Here is a 17,569-nt window from a genome sequence, read left to right on the forward strand (position 1 = left end):
GTAGCTCCGCGAGTCGCGGCAAATAAAGAAGAAAACCCCGCGTGTCGCGGGGTTCAGGAATTCAGTTGACAGCTTTGTGTTTTTACGCGTTTTTCTTTATTTTTTTTTTTATTTTATGTTTTCTGTTTTTAATTTAAATAAACGATTTTAAAATAAAACTTATATTTTTATAAACTAAAATAGAAATAAAGAAACTTATAAAACTTAAATATTTACAAAATCTTAAAAATACATATATTTTTGTTTTTCTTTTTATATTTTTGAATAATTAAAACGTATTTTTACAAAAGCGAATTTTTAATAAAAGTAACTAAAAATCTTTTTTTTTTTTTTTTATATTAGCGTTGCGCTTCCGGCGTTTAAGAGTTTTTCCCCGGCAGCGGCGCCAAAAATAACTTGATGTTATGCGAGGTGTATATAAAACAGTTATTATTTTACTAGGAAAATACTATTAAATACGATACAATTTTACACAAGATATTTATTTATTTATAGAATGGATATACTTAAACCTTGCTACAACACTTATAGGCAGTGTACCTAATCGTACAGTAGTGTAGTTTTTAGTAAGTCCGGTTCGTTCCACAGGGAAATCTTTAAACAAAGCTCAACGCTATATTAGTTTACTTTTATAAAAATACAAATATATATAAGTAATATTATTATTATAAAGGGGAGTTTTTACCGTTTAATGACCGGTTTGTCGATTTTAAGACTTTAGTCGCAGTTAAAACCTAATGTAAAAAAATAAATACAAGACTTTAAATTAAAGCGTAAAGTAAATAACGATAATGAAATTGCGAATAATAAAAATGCGATAAAATAAAATTGCGATAATTAAAAAGTACGATAATTAAAAGTGCGATTAAATAACAATAAATAAAAGTGCGATAATTAGAAGTGCAATTAAATATAAAATAAAGGAAATTAAATATGAAATAAAAGAATTATGCTTATTTAAACTTCCGTAATCATGATGTTTGACGTGTTGATTTTAGTTTTATGCCCATGGGTTAATTGTCCTTTGTCCTGGATTATTCAATATGTCCGTCTGGTTTTTGTCCATAACAGTCCATCAGTCATAAATATAAATTGCAAGTGTCCTTGTCAAATTATTATTATACCCGAAGTTAAATATTCCAACTAATTGGGGATTCGAATTGTAACAAGGTTTTAATACTTTGTTTAATGAATACACCAGGTTATCGACTGCGTGTAAATCAAGGTTTTACTACTTTGTTAACAATTACACCAATTACCCTTGAATGTAATTTCACCCCTGTTTTAATTATTCTAGTGGCTATTAATCCATTCCCGTGTCCGGTTAAATGAACGATTATTCGTACATATAAATACCCCGCCCATCGTGTCCGATCGAGTGTATATGGTAATTTATAGGGACGCCCAATTGTAAATCTTTATATTAACATTAACAAACTTTCATTTAGTTAAACAAATATAAAGCCCATTAATAGCCCATAGTCTAGTTTCCACAAGTGTCGTTCTTTTATCCAAACCCCAATTATGGTACAAAGCCCAATTACCCAATTTTAGTAATTAGCCCAACATCATGATTACTTCGTTTTAAATAAGCATAATAATAACTTAGCTACGAGACATTAATGTAAAAAGGTTGAACATAACTTACAATGATTAAAAATAGCGTAGCGTTACACGGACAGAATTTCGACTTACACCCTTACAACATTCGCTAACATACCCTTATTATTAGAATTAAAATTAAAATTAAAATTAAAATATAAATTATATATATATATTACTCGTATGAATGAGAAGAAAAAAGATATGAAATTTGATCAGAATTCGGTTGGCTTTATAGCCAGGGTTGAAAATTAGGGCTCCGCGACTCGCGGCAAAATGCCCTTAAAACTCCGCGAGTCGCGGAGATATATTTACAGCTCACACCCTTGGAGTTTCTTGCTGCCGACGGTTTTTAATATATATATATATATAATATATATATAATTAATATAATTAATTATATATTATATTATATTTATATACATAGTTAACTTGTAATTTTTAGTCCGTTGCGTCGAGCGTTAAGAGTTGACTCTAGTCCCGGTTTCGGATTTTCGAACGTCCTCGCGTGCAATTTAATATCTTGTACTTTGCGTTTTGAATCTTGTACTTCTGTAATTTCGAGACGTTTCTTATCAATAATTGGAACCTTTTTGATTGTCTTTTGTTCTTTTGAGCTTTTTGGTCGTTTGCGTCTTCAATTCGTCGAATCTGTCTTTTGTCTTCACCTTTTATTATTTAAACGAATATCACTTGTAAATAGAACAATTGCAACTAAAAACTTGTCTTTCTTGAGGAATAATGCTATGAAATATATGTTCGTTTTTAGCATTATCAGAAACATATAAAGATTAAAGTTTAAATTTGGTCGGAAATTCCCGGGTCGTCACAGCTGTCAGAAAAATTTAACTCGCGACGAGCGAGAAGATACATGCTGTCATTGTGTTTAGCGTTTTTTTAAAAAGTGTTCGTTTCGAACGTACCTTGTTTCGTTTTGTTCATAAAATTATTTCGAATTTAACGGTGTGCTCGGTGAAATTTAATTCGGGACGAGGAGGAAGGGGCTTTCGAAGTGTGTGGGTGGAGTTTTTATTTTAATTTACAAAATTGACAGTTTAACCCCCTGCAATTTGGGGTAGTTTTTGTAAGGTGTTTATAGTTGAGGGGGGAAGAATGAAAAATCAAGTGTGAAAAGTGAGTGGAACTATTGTCATTTTGGCACTCACTAAACGAGGACCAAATTCTCAACTTTATTAGTATTAGTATATATATAATACATAAATAAAAAATAAATACCCTCCATCCTTCTCATATTTATTAGAAAAAATTACCCACGTATTTACCCTTAAAATCATGCATAGTTCTTATGTTTTTCTATTTTGGTCATCAGTATAATTTACCAATATTACATGAGTAGTCTCTGACGTTAAAAAATCTGTTAAATGAATACCTTGGTCCATTATGCTAACAGACGCAATAGAATGTCGTGGTGGAGACAAGGCGAGCGATTCATACCAAACCGACAACTAGCCAGCGAAAAAGAAACAAAACGGAATGTACCAGATTTTTAGCACGTACAACCATCAAACCAGAGACCAAAGAAAAAAAACAACCAGCCGGAAAAAACGGACCACCAACAAACACCACCAGATCCTAGAACACGTAAGACAAAAAAACCGCCCCGACACCACGAATGTCCAAACGAACCCTCGGCGCTTGAAGCTGCTGTTAAGATAAGCCAACTAAAGAAATTTCTGGCCTAAATAGCCAACTTTCCGGCGAGAACAAACACACCACGACAGAGCAAACTACAAACCCATATATGACGAAGTCAAACCTCGAGCAACTACCACTGACCAAGAGAACATCGATTTGACGAGATCCAAAAGAAAGATTCGACCACATATGGGTTGCGAAATACGCTGGAGAAGTAACAATGAGTCTCTATTTTGCAGGAAGAAAGAAGTTACATCCCGCCTTTAGCTCTCCTCCTTGAGAACGGTGATGGTTAGAGATGTTGGAAGCCGGAACAACTTTTAGAGCACTTGGAGAGAGAGAGAGGATCGGTGAAAGAAAGAGAGAAACAAGAAAAAGAGGGAACATAAATGAATTTAAATGACACGCATCACTAAACTTCTGGCGAGATGTCAGAGGCTGGAAAGTGACGCCTGAAAAACTTAGATATCCACCGAGAAAAGTAAGAAAGAAGGTAGTGGGTTAATTCAAGTGGCTAGGGTTTTTTTTAGAGGGACTTTATAGGGTTCGTAATTAATAAACTTACAAATGAAGATGAACGGAGATGTAGCCGGAAAATAAGAAGCTGGTGAAAAGAATAGCAAATAAAAGTAAGAAGCCTGATGGAAGAAAAAAAAAAAAAAAAAAATTGGTAGCCTGGTCGGCCTAGAATTTATTTAAGTATATATATTTATACATATTGTGACTTAAGCTTTCAACTATGTGGGTGTAGTTTAGTGGTAAGAATTCCACGTTGTGGCCGTGGAGACCTGGGCTCGAATCCCAGCACCCACACTTTTTTATTTTTTTAACATTATTTGAAAGTTAGAAATTGCGTACATAAACCATTTTCCCCAATTCACCGATTCAACCTCCTTTTATTTTGACCTATTTCACATATCAGCGCAACGGATTACCATTCAACAAGGTACGCAATATCTTCTTATTTCTATCCACACTTTGTCTTAAATTGATGTACGTTATGTTATTATGTTCGATAAATAAATTGGTTCCCCGAATAGTTTTAGAAACCCTAATTGTTACAAAAATGCAATCGTTGTTTTTTTGCTCAAATACTTTCATATGATCTCCAAAGACCTCCCAATTCTGCAGTTGGTTTCATTCTGTTTAGACCACTTAGTTTCATTATCATTATTAATAGTGCATTTAACTTCTAGATCCACAATTTATTTTGCTGATCTTCAATTCTTCGTTGACTTTCTATACATTGAATGATAGAAATATATGTAGAACTACAATACTTTGATACGGAGTATTTATTTTGTAAATCATCATCATAAAAAAAAAAAAAAAAGTGAATAAGCTTGTATTTTTTTCTGGTATACGAGCTTTAGTATAAAAAATTTGAATTTGGACTTTCCCTCAACCGAATCTTTAAGTTTGAGAGTTATGAAATTATTTGACTTTATTTTGTTACTAAGCTGATTCCTTAGATGTTCTTTTGAGGCTTTAATTATAAAGATTGGTCTCTAACCAAATACTAATGCAGATGATTACTGATGGAGATCTGGGATTCATTGCTAACTTCTTGGGCATATTCATATTTGCACTCGTCATAGCGTACCATTACGTGTTGGCTGACCCAAAGTACGAAGCAAACTAAAGGCGAAAAGCTATGTAGTTGTAGACAAAGATACATACATCTCTACAATATTTGACTTTGGCAGATGGTATTGAATCTTTATAGGTTCACTTTTGACGTTGAACTATTATCGCCCAATATGGTTCGTGGCATAAATTTATTGTGTTTTGTTGCTTGGAATGCATGATCGAGAAGTTGAAGTTATGTTGTGTTAACAAATCTCGGTTTTTGTGTAATCCAATATGTTGTTGTGTTGCGTAACTCTGGAGTACTCCCTCTCCTGATTACTCGGTCAAGTTACTTTGACAACCCGATCAAATTCAGTCAAATCTCGGGATTACTCGGTCAAACTCGGTTGAAATCAAACTTGGTCAACATCCCGAGTACTCCCAAGTTGCCGATTACTCGATAAAAATTTTTGATCGCCGAGTAAGGATTTTTTTTAACCTTTGGTTGTGCATATAAATTCAAGAAAGAAAAGCGTAGTATTTAAACCGAGTTTCTTGAAATAGATATACAAAATACCTTTAGCTAATTATATTACTATGATTATTTTAAGCAAATTATTTAATGGGAAAATAAAAGAGTTTAACTACTCAATAGTCATATACTTTTATGTTTGTTTCAATGTAGGTTATATACTTAAAAAAATACTATTGAAGCTATGTACTTTGAAAAAATGTGCTAATATAAACAAAAAGGTGACCGGTTACTTGTTAGATCAGTTAAACTGATTATGTGTCATTAAATTTTGAAACATTACACTTATAGTCCCCGTTGTTTGTTCATTTTGATTGTGAAGTCCCTAAAGTTAACGGATGTTAAATGTTCCGTTAAATCGAATCTGATATCAAGCATCTCAGATTCATACTGCTTATGTCCGTTTCATGATCATGTTTCTGTTCGTTTTCATCATCATGTAACATTTCTTGTCAAGCTTGATCTTCATCTTCATTGACACAAAATTTTTCAAAATTCCAATTTGAACGATTTGAGTTATGAAATTAATTGCAACATCTCCTAGAAGCAGCGACATGAGGTTTTTTGTTAACGATTTGTGTCAAAAACAACAATCAACAGCAGAGTGATTGATGAACAGTTAGCGTATAGCGTTAACAGCAAGCGAACTGTGTTTTTGATAAGGATTCCTTCATGAAACTTGTTGTCACTCCTCCGAGTAACACTCGAGAATCATCAAATTAAGCGGAAACACTCGAAATTGAAGAATCAAAATTCGGTTGACTTTTTATCTGTAACACCCCGTCAAAATCGACATTGGCGCAGATGTTAACTCTGGTCCCAGTGCATGGCTTGACTTCTAAGTACATCAAAGTTCTACAGCGGAAGCATAATATATAAGTACCTGAGACAAAACATGCTTAAAAGTGTCAACCAAAAGGTTGAGTGAAGTTCATAGGTTTATCATAAACAATGATTTTGATAATAATGATAGATCACAAGATTTAGTTTAAAGTTGATTGATATAGAAATATCAATCTAAAAGTGTTGTTGCAGTTTGTAATATCGTTACTAAACAAGTTTACCCTATGACACCTTGTACTGTCAGTGTCGTGGAATCATTATTATGTAACCAAAGACCAGCGGTCAAATAGTTAGAGACGTTACTCTCAATAGATCTATTCACAATAATTAAGTTTGCGTTATACCAAGCAATTAACGATATTACGGTGAGGATTTAGCATGAATCAAAGCATGACAGCATAATAATAATTGAGTACTTGTGTCTAAACGTAAAGTAGTTATAAAAATTGCATGTATTCTCAGCCCAAAAATATATATTACAAAAGCAATTAAAAAGGGAGCTATGAAAACTCATCTTAAATAGCAGTTGAAGATAATCCACAAAGAAAAGAAATGACGAAAGTAAGTAACGGAGATCTCAACCTAGAGATATAACGTTTAGTCAGTTATGTTCTAACAGAAAAAAAGTATGATTATTAATATAAGGATTATATTAATAGTGACAATTTATAGTAAGAGTTTCTACTTTTGGAAAGTTTTCTTTTAAAGCAGGTTTATAGTTTTAGAAAGTTCGGGTTATAATCCTCCACATTAAGACGTTGTACAACTTTGTCCAAACCTCGTTGCTATCAAGTAAGTCACCTTGATGGCATGTTGTTACCGGGCTTTATATTTTTCCTTATATTTCGGAGTTCCATACTTTTGTTTTCTCTTTTCGACTTTAAGTAAAGCAAATAATGGTCCAGAATTCGTAGATATGAAGTTTCGGATTAACCTAACTAATGTTCTAAGCAGAAAAGAATTTTAATAGCACGATTTGATTTGGTAAATTACCAGAATCACCAAAAGATAGAAATATCAAGAAAATACTTTCTTGATATGTTTAGCGGTTAAGTAGAATGAAAGAGTTATGTAACATGGCACATGATGATTGTAAGGTCTGTGAGTCATCATGTTCCATTAAAAATTTAGCATGACTTACTGTAATATAATCACGTTGGCCCGACGTCATTATATTATACTAACTCATGCTTCAATTCCCAACACTACTCCAGAAATCATTCATAATTTAAACTCGAATTTTACAGAATATAGAAACTAAAACAGTTTCCTTTATGATGTAATACAGATAGCACGAGGAGATAGGTGATTTCAGACAAGAATAATTATGAAGGTATCTTCATAAATACCGAGGATATTTATACTTAAAGATACGGTGATATCTTAGAATTTCCAAAATATTTAAAAATCGAAGGATAATGAGGAAAATTCTTCTGTAAGGATTTAGAATGCGTAAAAAGATCTTCTGTGATTTCCATCAGAAATCGAATCATCTAGATTCTTTGGGTATAAGTTTAGTCCTTGTGATTTGTCCACATCCTCCTTCATGGTTTACTCAATCCGTTTTCAGTACCAAACCTTCTCTTTTTCTGAGCTTTGCCAACACACTATTCTTTATCATTAAACTTTTGGCTGTTAAGGTCGTTTACAGTTTTTGCTGCTTCATCAGCATTTTTCAAACTTTCAAAAACTGATTCGTAAATTGGGGTACTTATTCAAAATTTCAGACTTGAAATACATAAGTCCAGGAGATAGACGTTATATGTATATGTATAACTGTTGACGTAGAAACGCTGCGAAATTCGAAATAATGATTGATGGTTCCTGGTTTTTGGTATGAAAATTATCGTTACAAAATGTGAATGAGCACATGATAGGGTTTCGATAAATATAATGATTTTTCGGAAAGTCAAAGATCAATGGAGTTGTTGGTAAGTTTACTGCTAATGTGGTGGAATATAAAAGGTTCCCCGGTAATGATAACGAAAAGGGCAAACATATATAATAAGGTTAATCCGAATAAAAAGTCAAAGTTGATTTGTTGGAGGTGTGACAAAATTGGCTATTTTGAAAAGGGATTGCAAAGTTAATGTCAAAGGATCTGACACAGGTACGTGTTAAACTTCTACTTAGGTTCCGAAAGTTTTTCAGGTGTATGACTATATGCACAAGTCTTTCTTTTCGTAGGTAACATGTGGTTGGATCATCCTCTCGGTTGTTTCTTAATTGAGGTGTTTTCAAGAATCATGAAGAGTTTGAATGCAAATTGTAATCGTCAATATACATATGATGTTCTAGAATTTTGAATGATACGAATATTTTTCCGAGTCTTATGAATAGAAGGGATGTTCTATCACAGTTTTGAAGTTAAAGCATTGCTTTGAAAGATGTAAGAATCTGAGAGGGATGATATCGGTTATATCTCGACTTGGATTCTGATCTGTTAAAATCAGAATATGTAATTGGATTTGAATGAGTATGGTTGTTCAGATTTCTATGAAAGAATGTATATCGTCGTGAAAGTAGTGAGTATAGTTGATGATTTTTGAATCAAATTGAAGAATGTACAGTGTAACATATTTAATTGTGAACTTAAATATTTCTCGGGCATTACCTACCCGTTAAAAAATTTCACAAGTGATATTTTGTACAAGAGTATTTTTATTATAGTCTTTATGAAAATGTATATTTTTTGCAGATGTAATATAGATTTAATGAGTTAATATACTATTAAACTCATTTGATTTTAGCTGGAACTAGAAATGAATAATCCCTAAAACTTTAGAGATTACATAATCGTCGCGAAATATTTCTCCAATGAAGTTATGAATCAATACTTCATCGGTTATTGTTGTTGGTATTACTTGGTATCTATGGGGCGTATGATATTGATGTTCGAGGTACCGAGTGTGATGTTGAGACGTGTGATGCGGATGTTGTTGTTGGTGGTGGTAATGGTACTGTTGGTGTTGATGCTGGTGATGCTGTTGGTGCTCGTAAATTTTGCACCATATTCTCTAAAGCCACTACTCGAGCGCAATGCTCGTTGACTTCTTCTATTACTCCGGGATGATTGGCAGTTGGAACAAGGGGATGAATGAGATCTAGAATTCTAGATATTATATACTCGTGGCGGGATATCCTGGAAATGAGGGTGAAAATGGTGTTCCGGATTGGTTCGCCGGTAAGTGCTTCAGGTTCTTCGTCAATAGGACAATTTGGTGGGTGGAAGGGATCACCTTCTTCTTGTCTCCATTGATTAAGTAGACTACGAACCCACCCCAAATTCATTCAGAAAAGATGATGACTAATTGGTTGGTTCATTCCGGTTATGCTGCCATTGGAGCTCGAGGAGTTCGAGGAATCAAGTGAGAAATCCATATTATATGATCGAATAAAGGGTTTTCGATATGAGATGGGTGTTGAATACTGAATGATATCTCAGTCTCCTCGAATACGTATATATAGCAAAGAGATTCCGTAATTTACAGAGGAAATTTAGGAAAAGTGTTAGACAAAGTCTATTGGGATAGATATGATAAGATATATGATTTGTCTATACTCCATTTATGTAATAATTGTAGTATGACGTGTCTAGATTAAAAATGATAAGTATGTAATCAGATAAACTTTCGATTAAAGACTTTCAATTCATAATGGCATATTCAGGTCTAGGGGCTTGAGCTATAGGATCCTTTAAATCGGTAATCCAAACCCTTCCATCCTAGAGTTTCGTAGACGCCACCCGTCAAGAAAGTTCAATGATCATAAATAACGAGAAAACAAAAATTTAAAAGTAATGAATATGAATAGTGATGACATTATAATGTCTTTGAGTTATCGAGAATCTTTATGAGTCAATAATGACATTTTTCGGTTCGCAAACCAATGCACAAAGGCACAAGGGCACATAGGTACGCAATATAACAGGGAGTTATATACGTTTGAGTCTGAGTAGTAACAAACATAGAAATTTCAAAAATCATAGATAACATTTCATGTAATACATATGTAATACACAAAATCATGATAGATGACATAGGAATGTCAAGAATTTCAGAAATCATGAGTGACATTCCTTGGTTCCCTTAACCAAGGTAGGTTTATAAAGATAACTCGCGTGAGTTATAGAATATTTTGAATCACAATGGGAGTTTCCTCCCGGAGTTACAGAATAAGAGATATGTATATGTATAATGCAAGTAATAATATCTTAAAGCTATAGGTCATGCTGTAGACTAGACTTTAATGCACCCTATTAATCTGGATTATCCACATTAAGACTGCCTAGTTCCCTACAACCACCGCTCTGATACCAACTGTAACACCCCGTCAAAATCGACATTAACGCAGATGTTAACTCTGGTCCCAGTGCATGGCTTGACTTCTAAGTACATCAAAGTTCTACAGCGGAAGCATAATATATAAGTACATGAGACAAAACATGCTTAAAAGTGTCAACCAAAAGGTTGAGTGAAGTTCATAGGTTTATCAATAACAACCAAGTTTTTAGACCACAAGATTTAGTTTAAAGTTGATTGATACCAAATATATAAATCTAAAAGTGTTGCTGCAGTTTGTAATATCGCTACTAAACAAGTTTACCCTATGACACCTTGTACTGTCAGTGTCGTGAAATCATTATTATGTAACCAAAGACCAGCGGTCAAATGGTTAGAGACGTTACTCTCAATAGGCCTACTCACAATAATTAAGTTTGCATTTAAACGTAGCAATTAACGATATTACGGTAGGAATTTAGCATGAATCAAAGCATGACAGCATAGTTAACAATTTAGTACTTGTGTCTAAGTGTAAAACAGTTATAAAGCAAGCATGTGTCTCACCCCAAAAGTTATAAAAACAGTTATGAAACAGTAAAAAGTGGGGCTATGAAGTTCACCTTAGTAGCAAGTAAGTTATTCCACACACGAAAGAATTGAACGAAAGGACGTGACAGAGATCTCAACCTAGAGATAGAACGTATGATTAGTTAATGTCTAACAGACATAAATTTTGTTTATTAATATAGCATCTATATTAACAATGACGGTTTTAGAGAAAAGTTCCTATTTCTCAAAAGTCTCTAATTTCGGAAACCTACTATTTATGGAAAGCTTTCACTTATAGTATGTTTCTAGTTTAGGAAGTTCGGGTTATAATCATTCACAAATAGTTGTACAATTTTGCCCAAACCTCGTTGCTATCAAGTAAGTCACTCTGACGATCTGTTATTACCGGGCGTCCATGACTCTTGACCAAAATCTAAGTCTTAGCATTCGAGATCCACAAGCGGTTCCCATAAGGCAACAAGGACCACCCTAGGCCGTAAATAGCGGTGAGGTTCGTATAAAGTGCACGTTACCTTTTAATTATAACCTTCACGTTATAGGTGTATACACACAACGAATTATTAATGTACTTAATAATTATATATGTGATAATATAACCTAAGTATTATTTAATAATTAGTTATTATACCTTAGTATGTCTTATATATATTAAATATAATTACCTTTAAATAAATACCTAAATTACTTCAAAAATAATAGTGTTTTATTACTCAAACATTATCAAAAAATGTCTAAATAATTAATTAAATATCTAAAAATTATATACATAATTTTTATAGTCTTAGTTAATCATATAGATCAGTAGAAAAATTTAAGAAAATGTTTTTATTATATTTTTATATTTATTTTTGTTTTTACCCTTAATTTATTCACAAAACAAGTTTAATTCCACATAATTACTAAATAAACTCAAACAATTATTTTTATAATTTTTATAAGTTTCTATCTATCTAATAACCTGTAAAAAATATTTAAAAAAATATTTTTTATTATTTTATATTTATTTTTAATTTACCTTCGAATTACATAATAATAGAGTTTAATTATATAATAATTACCAATTCGACCCAAGTAATTATTTTTATAATTTTTGAAGATCTATATAAGTTTTATAAACTCATAAAAATTTATATATATTTTATTTTTGGTTAAAAATATTTATTACGAATTTTACATTGTTTTTACGTTTAAATACTACATAATTCGTATTTAATTATAAATAATATTCCATAAATTATCAAAATTATTTTTATACATCATAATACTTATAATACTAATTATAACATACAAACATAATTAATTTGGAATTTTACAAAGAACATTCAATAAATATAAATATAATCGACAATATTAAAAAAAAAAAAAATAGAAAGTACCTCAAATTTTCTTCAAGGTTTTGAGAGAATAACTTAATTTTTTATTTTTTTGCAAGAAAATATGAATGAGGAGCCATGTATTTATATTTAAAAATGGTTGGTTAAAAGAAAAAAAATAAAACAAAATAAAGGTGCCAATTTTGACAAAAAAAAAAAACATGTTAAAAATATTTTTAATAAGTTTTATCTTTGAAAATATTTAGTCAAAATTCATGGGCTCATTATTTAATTTATAAAAAAAATCTTATTTTTTTATAAGCTAAAAATATATATAATGATTAAAATAATTTACCATTTAATTAATAATTATGTTACATATAGTTTTAAATATAATACGCATTAATATTAATATTAACTAAAGTTATTTTATATAATTAGTGTAAACTTTAGTTAACAAAACGTGTCGACTAAAAATAAATATTTGATCAACGTCGAATTTAATTATATATTATGTATGGATAACAACCCTATAGGCAAATTAGTCAATTCAAGTATGAAAATGTGAGGGTTGTTATATTATCCAAAAACTTTGTCTCACGAATTCGGAATCGATTCTTTGAGTTTGGATATGAGAATTTGCAGACACATTCACTAGATGAAAGTGAACAACTATGCACTTTTACATTTCTCAATTTCGTTTTACCACGAATCTGCCCTAATTTACATTTTTATTGGAAAAGTTAAACATGAAATGAAGATAAAAAAGGGGATAAAAATACAGTCACATGCTTTGCACATGACTGTATTACGGAAAAAAATGTAATAACGTTAGCATGTATAACAAATTCCTTATTTATCAGGTTAACAAGTTAAGTTGGTTTACATTAACACATTTTTTCAAAGTACATAACTTTCAATAGTATTTTTCAAGGTATATAACATACATTGGAACAAAAATGAAAGTATATGACTATTGAGTACCTTGTGTTGTAGCTCATGTGGTAGTGGTCTGCTTCTCTTAGTAGGAGGTCAGGAGTTCGAATCCCGTGAGGTGCACCATTGCACACAAGGTTTCCCCTTTACCCTTGAATTTCACCCAAGGATGTCTTACGCATATCGTGTTACGGGGGCAGGGGCTAGGGGAGGGGGGTTTTACCGCACATGCCCTCGCATTGAGTCGGGTTTCCTTCTGGACAGCAGTTGAGGGCGGGTTATGCAACTGCGGGAGATGAAAAGAGCGGGTGGCTAAGTCCTTCTGGGTGATCCAGTACTGCTGTATAAAAAAAATATGAGTATTGAGTAGCTTAAACTAAAAATAAAAATACCAATAGCATAATTTATGATAAAATAAAGTGGATCGTATCGGTGTGTATCACATAGTTGATTTTTTTTGTTAATATTCGAATTTGTAAGTATACATAAACTTTTATTCACTTGGTCGTTCTTGTTCTTCATGTATATAAAAAATCTTATAAAGTGGAGCACAAGATTCCTTTTGTAAGATATGTTGTTAAACAAGAATCATTGCAGAAGCCCTAAAGAACCTCAGAATGGAAAGGAAGTATTAATCCCTTTTCTAAATGTAAATTTATAGCAAAACATGACTAAGCTTAATACGTTTAAATAAAGAGAAAATTACTTAATTACTTATATATATACTATTAAATCAAAGATCCATATGAAGATTAACTCCATTTTTATAAATAAATAAATAATACAAACTAACCAGGGCCGGTCCCGAGAATTTAGAGGCCTAGTGCGAGGCGGAAAAAAAGGCCCCTAGCCCCCAACAAATAATATAAGCTATTTAAAAAACGACAACTTACGCCATATCATTAAACATAAAGAATATCGCATTAGAATTACATACCATAATAGGTAACAAATGATTTTTGAAGCTCTTCTCGCATTCTTGATAGCAAATTGTTTAATCACTTCTTCACAATTTATACTCTCTAAGATTTCATTCTCAATAATCATCAACAACGGATAAATGTTTGGGAGCCATCCCTTTTATATAACCATAAAAAGATTAATTAACAGACAAAGGAAGCTTCATCCTCATCAACAAGACATAGGAAGCTTTTATCTTAATTTTTTTCTTAAAACAAAGTTATAACAGATCTAAAAAAAAAAAAAGCATACAATAATATAATATGTTACATAATACAAGTTAAAAAAACATACAATAATATGTAACAATAATACAAGTTACAGCAACCATATAAAAAATTATAAATCATAAAAGTAAAAAAAAATTAACATGAAGCAATCGAGTAATGGACAATTGAAAATGTTATATGAGTAAAATTAACATACAATATCTATATAAAAAAAATCAACATGATTAAATTAACGAATCAAAATCAATAAGATAATAAAATATTATATAAAGATAGACAAAAATTGAATTACCAATTGAAGGAGTCAAGGAGATAGCAGTAGGTGACAATTGAAATATTGGAGTTTTGTAAATTGTATTTGTAATTGAGATGTATCGGCAGCAAAAAAAAATTGAGACGTATGAGTGTATGACGACGTATCGGATGAGAATCAGACGGAACAAGGGGACACAATATTTGGACTTCTTTTTTGTTGGGCCCTAGCTTCATTTTTATTTATCCATAAACCTTGTTCAATTTTATAGGCCTAAACATATCATTAACTATATAGTTTTGGGCCCCTAATTTTGATGGGCCCTGTGCAGCTGAGCAGCCTGCACAGGCTTTGGGCCGGCCCTGAAACTAACCAAAGCCAAAACCTTTAAAACTCAAATCTATACTTTCTACAATCTAACATGACTCACATCTACTTCAAATTACCTATATATAACTCAATGGGTAAACCGACCCTCTGGCGGTCCTACACCGAAGGTCTCACGACCAACATGTGAGAAGAAAATCGTGTAACCCATGTTTAAAGGGACATGAGGCAGGGATTGAACTCATGACCACCGCGGTATGCTGCATGTCCCCCAACCACTAGGCTATCATCGCGGGGACACCTATATATAACTCATGAATACTAACTGCAATTATTATTATTATTTTTTAAAAAACTTTCAAAATACATCACAAATTTTTTAGACATCAATCTGGGATCATCCAGGGGATTTAACCACCTACGCGTTCATCTCCCGTAGTTGCATAACCCGCCCCCAACTACCGCCCTCGAGAAAACCCTAACCAATCCGAGGGCATGGCCAGTAAAACCCCCCATCCTCGCTGCCCCGCACGAAGCGAAAGGCGATCTGGGTGGATTGTTCAGGTCAAGGAATAACATTGAGTGCAATATTGCACCCAGCGGAGTCGAACTCCTCACCTCTCGCTAAGAGAGACAGACCACTACCAGCTGAGCTACAACCGTGACTTTATATTTTTAACTAAATTAGTAATATAACTAGTGAAATGACCCGTGGAACCACGAGTTTGTTTAAACGAAACAGTTTAATGATATATTTTAGGTATTAAGTGAATTTAAACGCTAAAGTCATTTAGTTTAATGACCCGACGGATTTCGACTAAGAAACTTCTCGTTGTTTTTACAGACACATTGATGTACTTAACTTGGTCGAAATAAATGAACTACATATATTCTCTCACCATCATCTTCCAATTTTCATCACAATTACTATTTTTCTTTAAGAATGTTAATAACCTTAATAATCATATTGATAATTTTTATAATAATAATAATAATAATAATAATAATAATAATAATAATAATAATAATAATAATAATAATAATAACAACAATAATGATAGTAATAATTTAATAAAAGAACTACCTCAAAAAAAATGGTTTTCCAAAAAGAAAGGTCTCAAATGGGACCCGAACTCAAGACCTCCCGTTCATACATAACACTCGCGAACCGTCCCTCTGTCCTTGCATATGTAATTATAATTAGAGTTTTAATTTTTTTTAACCCGATACGTTTACGTTTCCTTCTACTTAATAAGACCCGCTAACCAGGCCCAACTAACTCGTTTTTCTCGGCCCAACATCAATTTAGTCCATATAACTATAGGCCTGTAATCCAAACAGATATAATAGTGTACGTGTGGGCTTGCTGAACCTCGAACAACACAGGAACGAAGTATCAATCCACTTTTGCAGCCGTCCCTTTACAGCTCAATTATTTATCAAGTGGGGTTAATTGCTAATAAATGTCGGCCAGTAAAAAAAATGGGAGTTGTTTATAGCTGGTGACACAAGTGGGATCAGAAAAGAGCAAAAGAACTCGGTCTACATCCTCTCATCATCATTCAAAATTCTAATTTTTATCAACTTGTATCGTTATCCTCACTACATCTCTATCTTGTTTCGTGGATTGTGAAACAGGAAAAGAAACATAGAGCGGTTGAAACGGGAATAGGTATGCGAAGTTGCAGCAACCTATTTGGCATTCATGGCAGCGTGACAATGAATCATTAATTCAATAGCAGGATTGTTCGACAGATGGATAGCAACCGAAGTGATTTGCAGCAGTTTATAAAGGTTTGTATCGTGATATTAAGTATGTGACTAGTGATTAAACAGAAAAGAATATATGTATGTACTTACAGTGATGATAAAGGTAATGGTTTGGGTCTTGGTTAATTTCGAGTATCATACAAACAAGGGGTGTTCATGGCGGTTGATGGTGGAGGTTAAGAATTTGAGAGAAAGAGTATAGAGAAGACGGTGAGAGAGGGGTGAAGGTAGGATTGTGGAGGTGGTTTAGGGTTGTAGCCGGCGGTTTCTGTAGAGGTGGTTGTTGATAGATTTGGAACACATTAATGATCTTTCTTAAAAGAAAACAGAAATAGAAAAGGCCTACAGCAGCAGTGGTATTGAGATAGGTTTCGTGCAGGTAGGTTTGGTGAGTTTAATGGCGGTTGTTTGAGGTGTTAATGATGGTTGTATCCTAACTGAAACAGAAGACGTTTTAGAGAGAGAATGAGAAAGAAGGATGGTGATGATTCCTGGTGGCGATATGGGTGATGGGTTTTTAATTCGAAAGTTAGTATTAAGGACAACGATTATGTGGTGATGTAGGCCGACGGTGGTGGATCGTGGTGGTGTTTCTCGATCAATCTTAAGAGAGGGATAGAAGAGAGAGACGGCGGTTGCAATGGTGGCCGATGGGTGTTGACGGGTAGTTTGCATATAAACAAAAGAATACAAGGAATGAGAGATAGAGAATGATTTGAGGGATA

The 17,569-nt window shown here is 32.7% G+C and overlaps 1 protein-coding gene and 1 non-coding gene across 4 annotated transcripts; both read left to right on the top strand.

Annotated features, from left to right (window-relative positions):
- The first annotated feature begins 3,999 nt into the window (after positions 1–3,999).
- TRNAH-GUG (transfer RNA histidin (anticodon GUG)) lies at positions 4,000–4,071 on the top strand. Its single transcript has one exon. It is a non-coding gene; the product is annotated as a tRNA-His (tRNA).
- Positions 4,072–4,157: 86 nt separating this feature from the next.
- Positions 4,158–5,110, top strand: LOC139893167 (dolichyl-diphosphooligosaccharide--protein glycosyltransferase subunit 4A). 3 transcript variants are annotated; one of them, XM_071876316.1, is made up of 2 exons: positions 4,158–4,204; positions 4,787–5,110. In XM_071876316.1, exon 2 carries the CDS (start codon positions 4,787–4,789, stop codon positions 4,898–4,900), a length of 114 nt encoding a protein of 37 aa, XP_071732417.1. In that variant the 5' UTR covers positions 4,158–4,204; the 3' UTR covers positions 4,901–5,110. The 3 variants fall into 3 exon arrangements, with proteins under 3 accessions (XP_071732417.1, XP_071732418.1, XP_071732419.1); XM_071876317.1 differs by lacking the exon at positions 4,158–4,204 and adding an exon at positions 4,219–4,251; XM_071876318.1 differs by lacking the exon at positions 4,158–4,204 and adding an exon at positions 4,292–4,388.
- The last annotated feature ends 12,459 nt before the right edge of the window (positions 5,111–17,569 follow it).

This window comes from Rutidosis leptorrhynchoides, chromosome 2 (assembly GCF_046630445.1).
Source record: "Rutidosis leptorrhynchoides isolate AG116_Rl617_1_P2 chromosome 2, CSIRO_AGI_Rlap_v1, whole genome shotgun sequence".
NCBI classification, from domain to species: domain Eukaryota; kingdom Viridiplantae; phylum Streptophyta; class Magnoliopsida; order Asterales; family Asteraceae; genus Rutidosis; species Rutidosis leptorrhynchoides.

Excerpts from the sequence above, each read along its gene's own strand:
- LOC139893167 (XM_071876316.1), top strand. The coding sequence starts at position 4,787 with ATGATTACTGATGGAGATCTGGGATTCATTGCTAACTTCTTGGGCATA.